The 10359-nt window shown below is 43.5% G+C and overlaps 1 protein-coding gene across 1 annotated transcript in view; it reads right to left on the bottom strand.

Moving 5' to 3' along the window:
* RBM28 (RNA binding motif protein 28) overlaps nucleotides 1–7702 on the bottom strand; it is a 32911-nt gene extending 25209 nt beyond the window's left edge. The window contains exons 1-8 of the mRNA XM_010831765.1: nucleotides 7487–7702; nucleotides 3855–4013; nucleotides 3464–3558; nucleotides 2959–3034; nucleotides 2451–2543; nucleotides 1606–1677; nucleotides 798–969; nucleotides 487–629 (exon numbers count right to left, since the gene is read on the bottom strand). Coding sequence (XP_010830067.1) covers nucleotides 487–629; nucleotides 798–969; nucleotides 1606–1677; nucleotides 2451–2543; nucleotides 2959–3034; nucleotides 3464–3558; nucleotides 3855–4013; nucleotides 7487–7604 — 928 coding nt within the window. The 5' untranslated portion in view covers nucleotides 7605–7702. The remainder of the gene's footprint in view (nucleotides 1–486; nucleotides 630–797; nucleotides 970–1605; nucleotides 1678–2450; nucleotides 2544–2958; nucleotides 3035–3463; nucleotides 3559–3854; nucleotides 4014–7486) is intronic.
* Nucleotides 7703–10359: the final 2657 nt, after the last annotated feature.

Raw genomic sequence — 10359 nt, 5'->3', positions numbered from 1 at the left:
AACACTCTCTTTGGGTTTTCAAATCTACTTCATATAATTTGTTGTTTACAGACAACAGCAAGAATGGAAAAATACAGCAGGGATGGGAAAATGAGTTTGTCACATTTAATAGAATGTAATTTTAGTACAAAAATAAAATAATCAGATTAATGAAAGAGGACCTACTTTGGTGGCAGGATGCAATATCCTGTTTATCCAATTATTCATTCAACATGGATAATTCAGACAGAGAGAGAGACAAGACCTCAGGAGTAAGCTAGGTTTTAAATTCCCTAAGAATCTTAATCCTCAAAACCACTCCAAACTCATTTAAAAAACAAAAATATCTTTAGAAGAAAGGAATATAAAAGTTTCCCTTTCAGCATTTAAACACAAGTTTGACAGGACATCCTAAGGTCCTATTTAAAAAGAGGCCCGAGTGGAACTGATGCCCACTTCTCAGTAAACTATTTTAAATTTAAGTGTCTATAAAAAGTCCAGGCAAACCTTCCTCCTCTTGCTCTTCACTGCTGGTATCACTCTGAGCCAGGTCCTCTCCACCATCAATACTATCTCTTTCCTCCAGGTCGCTGTCGTCATCAGAATGCTCCTCGTCACTGCTTTCTGCAGGTGCTGGCCTCTTGACTGCCCTGAAATGGCACAGATCAGAACTGAGGTTCTGGGCTGAGAGGGGGCCCTATCCAACTTCACCACTCGTGCCAATTCTCCAATGTTGGGGCCAGGGAAAGACACCATCTTCCTCTTAGAGACAGTCCTAAATCTTCCTCTGTTGTCTCAGAACACACTGAGCCACATACCTCTTGTGAATCTGTACAGGTTTGGGCAGCTTTGATTCTTTATCCTCCTCCTCCTCCTCCTCCTCGTCATCATCATAATCACTCTCATTCTCCCCCTCCTCCATATCCTCTTCTTCCCTGCCATTCTCTTGATCCAATTCCTGATGTTCAGGTTCAGGCCTCTTCTCCTCACCTTCATAGTCGATAAAGAAGGTTAGGAATTCATCGAGTATCCAAAACAAGGTCATTTAAACAACAGTACCTAACACCCCAAGTTACTGGTTCCTATGGTCTTCCAGACGCTCATATATTTTTCTTTCTCTTCCTAACAGGAGAAAGTATGAGAAAAAAAAAAAAAGCAAAAAACAAACAACAAAAACCCCTCATCCCTGAGGTTTCCTTGGAGACTGTTCCATTCATCAGAAGCCTTAAGGTTAAAACCTGGCTCAGCAACTGAGCCTCTGCAAACAGCCCACCACTGTGTGCCACGGCCAGCAAAGGGAACACTCTGGAGCCCAGCTATGAGCTTTAACCTCTGTGGGTTTGTTCTCTGAGCTCCTGGTGGCTTAAAAGCCAATTGTTTTCTAAATAAAACTCAAGTCTCAAGCGTCCCTATTTATAATGTTCCATCACTCCGTATTATGAAAACTGGGGAAGAACAGCAAGTAGTAGAGACAATGAACCTGGGCTCCACTACTCACATCCACATCGAGGAGTGAGCTTGGACTCAAAAGGTCCTGTTTTGGGACCAGATCACCAGATGGTACAATGCGGACCTGCACACAGTTAGGACACACAACCCCGCCTACTCCACACCACTGCATCTCACCTGGGACAGAAGCAGACTGCGTACTTTTATATTTATCCTTTGCCACAGCCCAATCCACAGCCACCGTCCGCCCTGTCAGACACAAAAGTAGCATCAGAAAGGCGTTCTTCTCTTTAACACTCCTATTTCCTATAAACAACTTCCTAGTCATCAAAGACAGTAATGGAACCAAAGGAGGCATATAAACTGCAGATTCAGAGGCTGTTGGTCCTAAAACAAAACTCCTGGTAGGTATCTATTCTTTTAACCCTTAACCTTTTTTTTATCAATGAACAGAAGTTTTGCCTTTCTACACAGTCACAACACCTGGGATAAGATAGACTTAAAAAAAAAAGCGTTAGTACAGTGCTTCCAGTTAGATCAAGTTTCCAGTTAGATTAGCAAGAGGGAAAACAGACATTCTGGAATAATCTGCACATTACTCAGAAGTTAGGAAGTCTCCAAGCCAATCCCTTCTTTAGGCAGAGTACCTGGTAAATCAATACCCAGAGTAACCTCAAGGTCAGTTTAGGAGCCCACATATGCTTAATAGGGATCATAATCAAGAGGGAAGAATCCGCTAATCTCACATTCCCCTAGACAGCAATCTGCCTGTATATCAATGATCATTTCAGCAATGGTTTCTCATTAAGAGATTTAAAGGACACTCATCACTGAAAAAAGAAAAAGAGAAGGCTGGGAAGGGTCCTGTCGAGTTTAACCCTAAGATCAAAGCAACTTCTATATTAGCAGTGAGACTCTCAACAAGGCAAACACCTTTCAGAAATGTAGAAAGTGGGTTACTGTGTTAATCTGCATGAACACCAGAAATATCTGAGTCAATAGGATGGGCACAGAAAACTTACCTTTTATCTCTTTCATGTTCATGCCTTTGAGAGCCTTTCCTGCTTCTAGGAGGTTTTTGAACTGAACAAAAGCAAAACCACGCATCTTTCCATCTGTGTGCAAACATAACAAAGAAATCAGAGGTAGCAGAAGGAACCAACAGACACTAAGATGGATTATACAGCAACCTGGACTGGCGAGAAGGCTCAAATCCTGCCAGCCAGTCAGCCCCCTGCCCAAAGTAAGAGCCTTTATCCTGCTGACGTTAGCCTGACACAGGCTCAGGAGAGCAATGCATTTTACTCGTCTTCTAAAAGGAGTTCTGATCTAACTAAAAACACCACCTGGGGAATAAACATTGTTCTGTGTCAAGCACTATACTTTATATATGCCATATCATCTGGGGCTTGGAGAGTATGACCCCAACCTTCTATTTCTATTTCAAATAGTGCTTAGTTGAAAGGTGACATGGAAAATCACCATTATGTAAAATAACCTAATCCACACAAAATAAAGGTTGGCAGGTACCTGGTTTCCTGGGGATATTTACTTCCAGGATAGTTCCAAACTGAGAAAATACTGTTTTCAAGTCATCTTCTGAGCACTGAACCGGAAAGTGAGAAAGAAAGAGATGTTATCACGGCAAATAAATATAAAACATCAACTATTAAATTAGTTCACTGGGAAGAGCTTGAGCATTTTTACTCCTTTTAAAATTTTGAGACTAGGACATCAAACATTCTCAAGTAGAGGACATCTTGCTTTGTACCTAAATGGTAAAAAGGACAGACGTGAGAGAGCTTGTCCTCCTCTCCCAATCTCAGCAGTGGTTTCCACAAAAGGAAGACATCTTCATGCTGTCTATCCTGAATAAATTCTTGTTTATACAGGCCCATTTTCTGAATTCAACACTGCTAAAGGTCATTCCCAGGAGGAATGAAGCCCAATTATACCACCCTGGCGGGGAGTTCAACCAACAAGCAGGCCCTGGCCCCAAGAGCCTTCAGAACAGTCAGTGTTTCCTCTCTCTTACCTTAAAGCTCAGGTTTCGAATAATTAATCTGGCTTTCTTATCTGCCACTTTGGCTTTTTTAGGCTTAAGCTCCTTCTCTGGGGACTCTGAATTTTCTGAAAAATAACAGGCAGTGAAGTAAGTCTGTGATCCTCTCAGCCCAGAGTATCACAGGAAAGAAGTACTAGCAACAGAAGGCATTTATCTCAGGGTTTAGTACGGCAATGCCCAGCAACACCAGGTTTTCCAAACTCATAAGTAAACAAAAGACTAAAATGAGTAAAAAACACACTGGATGATTCTGGACATCAAAAGAAAATTCAGGAAGCTTTTAGGTCTAGATGCTACCCCCAGCCAATCCACTGTCCCCTCGATCCTGGGGGAAAACTCCTTTCAGTTACTAGAAACTCACCAGTTTTCCCCTTTTCCTTGGATTTATTTCTCAGTTTTTTCTTGGCAATGGTCACGTTGATCTTGCAGCCTTCAAAGGTGGTAATCTCCTTGAGGGCCCTCTGAACATCCTCCACCATAGAAAAAGTGACATAGCCGAAGCCTCGACATGCCTTACTCCCTGGAACAGTATCGGGTGGGGAGGGATTAACAGTAAGCCAAGATCTCTAAACCAGTCAATTCTCACAGCCCTCAACTGGCAGATATACAGCCAGGCCAGCCAGTTATCAGTTGGCCAAAGTTCTCAAGAGGGAAAGAGACAAGATTAACGTGAGAGCCACCCCCCATCTCCTTTTTCCTCAAAAATGGTCAGGCTTCCTCTTCTAATGTGGTGTCTTGGCTGTCAGCTCCCTTTCTTCCATCTTTCCTGGAAATCTCAAGAATATGGAGGACCCATAATATGCATTACACCTCCAAAGAGGAACTCAACATCACACAGAACAAAACACCACCAGAGAAGGTAGGAAAGACAAGGATGGTAGCTTCAAAAACTACAATGAAATAATTCAGTTGCCCCCCCTCAGAAAAGAGGACAGATCAGCAATGAATGCTGGGGGCCCTGAGAAAAGAACCTCAAACAATAAACACTGCTTCAGGAGCCTGCAGATACTATTACCGTTATTACCAAGCCTTAGAAATCAGTATCAAATTAAACCTTTCCAAAGCAGCTGTAAATCTCTTATCTCATTTTGTCAGAACATACCAAGAAGGGAAAAGCCAATATTATCATCGCTTTTTTCCAAAGGAATTGTTGAACAGTTGCAAATGTCAACTGTAACTCACCTTTGCCCTTTCTGGTATGCTTTTTTTTTTTTTAGTTTAATATTTTTGTGTAGTAAAATTTTAAGTAATTTACTGCATCAAAAAAGAAAAAGACCAAGCAGAAAAAGACCTACTACCCGAAAAAGAAACAAAACTCCACACGCTCTCCTTTACAACTACACCCTTACCTGCTTTAGGGTGCAAGCCTTCTAACACGGGACGCTGAGCCACATAAACTGGTTAAAGTTGACACCTGGCCCTAGGAAAGCATACTATATATATTTCTTATCCTTGAAACTCTTTCTCACAAAAGCCTGCCCACTCACCTTTCAGAAAACAAGAACAAGAGAAATCAGGGCCCTTCTTGATCAGTACAACCAAAAATAAAAAGCAGCTGAAACGTGAAGGAGTTTGCTGACAAAATAAAAGCATGTAGTCACAAAAAAGCCTACAGTCACAAAAACACCGTCCGTTATAAACAATTACAACAATCCTGTGAAATTATTCCCATCTTAAAGAGGGTAAGTGGCAAGTTCAAGTCACCACTAGTGGTAAGACTTCATCTGCCATCCCCTCCCTCCCATCCTTTGAAGTAGAGTACTCAATACATTTGGCTGTCTAGACAGGAAAGCAACTTTTTTGTTGTTGCTGTTTAATTGGAATAGGAGCTTTTGTTAAAGATGCTGACTATGTACATAGCTACAGGTAAGGTTACACGTAGCCTATATTCTGAGGACCCAAAGGAGAATTCCCATTCAAAGGCCTGCTCTTCCCTGGAACGCAACCAAGCATTGCAGAGCAATGTTTCTCAGACTGGTTTGATGACCTACAGTAACAAATGTGATTTATAGTGGACCCAGTTGTTTATATACTGAAAAAAAAAAGTCTCATGAAAACTTCTCCTTTACCATATATAGATATACTACTATTTCATTAAAAAAAAACACACACAAAAAACTCCAGTCATCAACCACTCAAGACCCACAAATGGACAATGATCTGCCATTTAAGAAACACTGCTGTACAGCACTCTCATTCTCTCATTCGCCCATATCTATACTTAAAATGATAAAGGCCCCAGCTGTGTGTATACCAATCAGAGCCATGTCAGTGATCTTAAATCTAATTTCTGTTACTAACAAAACAGAAGATAAGGATGGAGTGATTATTAGTGCAGTTTTAGGACTGCCTACTCACATACTCTGGTACCATGGGGGAAGAGAGGCGTACCCAAGATATTACTTCAAACCAGTTGCTAGCCTGAAAGGCAAGAAAGCAGCCACGTACAGCGACAGATTGATGACTTGGAAGGAAGCTAAATTTGTATAGTCTAGGTAAGAAGAAATGCTTCTACAATTAAAACCCTTACAATTCTTACTCATTCTAATACATGCTAACCCTCCTTCATAGTGATGCCATGAACATCAAATAGAATGAGAGGCATATGGCAGTATTCCACAAGTCAGTAAATACCTCCAGTGGCTCAAGTCAAAACCCCTGGAGTCAGATTTGACACTTTTTTTCTCAGACCCCAAATCTGATCCATATTCCAATCATGTTTTACCTTCTTCACTGCTAGAGCACCTGGTCCAACCCCATGAGCTTTCACCTGGATTACCACAAGAGCCTAGTAACTGGTCTCCTGTCCTATTCTTAATGGCCTATTCTCAGCATGGCAGTCTCAGAGAATCTTTCAAAATGCAAGGCAGATCATATTCACTGCTCCCTGCTCAAAATCAGTGGTTTCCTATCTCAGAGTAAAAGTCAAAGTCCTTTTGATGGCCTGTAAGGTCCTACATGATCTGGAAGGACCAGGTGGCATCTGCTAATTCTCTTTCCTTCACTCAGTGCACACCAGTAGGCCTGGTCTCGTCTATATTCCTCCAATATACTATACGCACTCCTCTTCAGTATCCTTGAGCTCCCTCTGCCTAAGCTGTTCCTCACACTGAGAAACCCAAGTTCACTTTCTCACATCAGTAAGGTTTCCCCATGTCTATTCTTCACTCCTCTACAGGTTCCCCACCACCACCACCACCACCACCCTATCTTTCTTCCCTGACTTATTTTTCTCCTCAATATATATCACCATCATCACTATATATTTTGCTCATTGGCTGTCTTCCACATCCTGAACACAGATCAAGGCTTTTGGTCTGTGCACTAATGTATCCCGAGGACCTACAACAGTTGCCTGGATCCTAGTAAACATTCAATTAATATTTACGAAATACATAAATGGGTGAATGAATAACATATTGGTTAAGAGCTCGGGGTCTGGTGATCAAATTCTGAATCCACTTCTTACTAGCAGTACGAACTTAAGCTGAAGTTACTAAATTTCCCTAAGCCCTAGATTTCTCATCTGTAAAATGGAGTTTACTCTCCACCCAACAAGACTGATGGGGAAATTAAAGGAAGTAACAGATGAAACTCAAGCACCGCACCTGGCAATCAGCTGCTTCTCAGTAAGTCTTAGTGGTGTTTCATTAAGTCCAGTTCAGTCGCCCAGTCGTGTCTGACTCTTTGCAACCCCATGGACTGGAGCACGCCAGGCCTCCCTGTCCATCACATTTATTAAGTTTTTCACTAATAAATGAGATCTTGTATGTGAGCGCGCATGATAAACAGGAAGCCTACATAAACTTAAGGGGCTGACTTGACTTCCAGAAACGGCTCCTATGGATTTATCTAGTGTAGAGTCCGTTTGGAAAAGAAATTCAACTTCCAAGGCCTTTCATTTAAGGGCTCACTTAAGGCTGGAAGAATGTCCTCTGCCTCCATCCGGCTCCCGGGAACCCCAACTCTGTTCTCGATCGCCCCGCCCCCTACCTTTTTCGGTCACCACGAAGCACTGCTTGACCGGCCCCACCTGACTGAATAGCTCCTCCAGTTGTTCGCTGCGAGCCGAGGGCGGGAGGCGGCCCACAAACAGGGTCAGTCCGGCCATGAGGCCGAGAAACTGGCGCGCAAGGTCGCGCACGCGAGTCAAGTAACTGGCTTTAGTAAGAGGACCACGCTTACTAAAGTTGCCGGGAGACTCCGGAAGTGCGCGTCACTCAAAAGAGTCCGGAGGAAGACGTAGAGGAAAGGGAAAAACCATTCCGGAAGGGAAGGAAAATAGTGCCGCCTGAGGGCGGAGCTTCCTGAGCGGGGCTCCACCCCCTAACCCAAGTACCGCCCCTGCCTCTGTAGGGAAATTTGGCTTCCCTTAGGAGAAGGGCTCGGAGAAGGCAATGGCACCCCACTCCAGTACTCTTGCCTGGAAAATCCCATGGATGGAGGAGCCTGGAAGGCTGCAGTCCATGGGGTCGCTGAAGGTCGGACACGACTGAGCGACTTCACTTTCACTTTTCACTTTCATGCATTGGAGAAGGAAATGACAACCCACTCCAGTGTTCTTGCCTGGAGAATCCCAGGGACAGCAGAGCCTGGTGGGCTGCCGTCTATGGGGTTGCACAAAGTTAGACACGACTGAAGCAACTTAGCAGCAGCAGCAGCAGCAGTTTCTAGGCTTATTACAATCTAACTTGCTGGGGATCGATACCAAACTCAGCAGGGCAGGCAGGAGAAGCTGTTTTTGCTCTGGGTCTAACCCAGGATCTGACACATAGTGGATGTTTAATAAATATTTTCTAAAGTGCCTGTGTTCCAGGATCCAGGAGACCCAAGATTACGTGCATAAAACACAGCCATAATGCAAGTCAAAACAAGTGATCACATATATCATTTGAACAAATTTCCAGTTCTCAGAGAATATGAGACATCTGTCACACTTTAACAGATAACTAAATCTGTGCCTTTAACACTTCGCTGACAAAGCTATTAAGGTTCAAATAGGCACAGGTCATACATAATCATTCTTTCAAAAAATATTTACTGAGCTCCTACTATGTGCCAGGCACTAAAGATAAAATTGATGAGCTAAAAAAAGACAGGGCTCCTGCCTTCATGGAGAATAGTTTTGGGGAGATAGACAAACATCAGTACAAAAAAAACTTACAAGTAAAGCAAAGCCTGCACCATGCAAGATCACAAAAGAACACACCCAGAACAAGCAATACATCCAGCTTACACAGACCTAGAACCCAGGTCTTCCCAGAGACAGCTTTCCTCAGGTCAGCTTATTAGATGGACCCAAGGCTGTGTAATCTCACTGGCCAGGAGATCTGGGTGCTCCTGGATCCTGGAACACAGACAGTGTTTGCCACCCCATTGGGCTCAGGAACTGACCTGTGTGCAAGACTGCAGCACCCTGCATAACATTTGTATAGAACAAAAGTACCCAATGCGACTTTTTAGTAATTACTTTTAAACGGTATAACCTGAACACAGAGCAGGTAGAACATTCAAAAAGTACAAAAGGTACAGTGAAAAGGGTTCCCCTTTCTCCTCAAACCCGATCTACTTTCCACATATTTTGGATTGGTGGATAACTGGTTGATAGCGATGCGGGGAAAGGGAAAATGTTTAACATTAGATTTATGAAACCCTAACGCCAAGCATTTATGCTTAAAAGAAAAAGCCACAGTTATTTTTAAACACATAACTCAATGGAGGAAGTATTGAAATATGAAACAGATTTATAAGGTAATGGGTTAATTCCATCCAGGATAAAGAGAGACAAATAGACAAAGGAAAATGGACCCTTTGAATAAAGTTGGTTTGGAATTCCACATTTCTCCTTTATTTTCTCCTCCTCTCCTGCCCCCTCACCACCTTAGAAATCAAAATTTCATACCCAAAGTCTAAATGACAAGCATCAGGGCCCTAGCTGTGGGGACACCTTCCCAGTCCTGGCTGCAGCGTGCACTGGGGAAAGAATCCTGAGAAGGCTGCTCCAGCATCCCTTTGGGACACCCCCTACAGTGTTAAGTTGGAGCTGCTTTGGACCCAAACCTTCCCTACAGAACAAAAAGAAACTGCGGTCCTGTGCCCATCAGAGGGCAGCAGCCACCCACAGTGCAGAGGAGCTCCATGCCCCTAGGGAAGGAAAACAGTGCAGCTGACCCTTTGTACTCTTCCCAACTTTCAGACCTGGCTCCCCATCTCAGTCTCCCAGCCTCAGCCTCAGCCCCATCCCCTCCTATCCACTCATATCAGGAAGGCCATGTGGTTCTTCAATCAGGAATATTTGCTCATTTATCTATCCAGGACACATGCAGGGTTCTTTATTAAATAGCAGGAGTCGTGGTACCCTGCACCACATCAGCAATGTGGCTTCCAGGGGAAATAAACTGCTAGACTCTCTCTCATCCATCACTTGCAGGAGCCTGGAAAGGAAGTAGGAGAGGGCTGGGCTGTATTCAGCCAGCCTCTCCCAAGCTCCATCCTTTTGGCTACATTCCTGCTTGCAAGCTAAACATTCTTATAATACTGCATACTTCTCATTCTTAGCACTTTTCACCACTGTATTTAATTATTTGTGTTATTGGAATTACTTATATGATGTGCTCTTTAATGTCTGGTTTCCCCCAAAGAGCTTCAGCTTCACGAGTTCAGGATTGTTGTCCACCTGCTGCTGCTGCTGCTGCTAAGTCGCTTCAGTCTTGTCCGACTCTGTGTGACCCCATAGACGGTAGCCCACCAGGCTCCCCCGTCCCTGGGATTCTCCAGGCAAGAACACTGGAGTGGGTTGCCATTTCCTTCTCCAATGCATGAAAGTGAAAAGTGAAAGTGAAGTCACTTAGTCATGTCCGACTCTT

Source organism: Bison bison, unplaced genomic scaffold (assembly GCF_000754665.1).
Source record: "Bison bison bison isolate TAMUID 2011002044 unplaced genomic scaffold, Bison_UMD1.0 scf7180017864530, whole genome shotgun sequence".
NCBI classification, from domain to species: Eukaryota; Metazoa; Chordata; class Mammalia; order Artiodactyla; family Bovidae; genus Bison; species Bison bison.
Note: the sequence above shows the minus strand (reverse complement) of the source record. Positions and strands in the feature narration are given on the sequence as shown.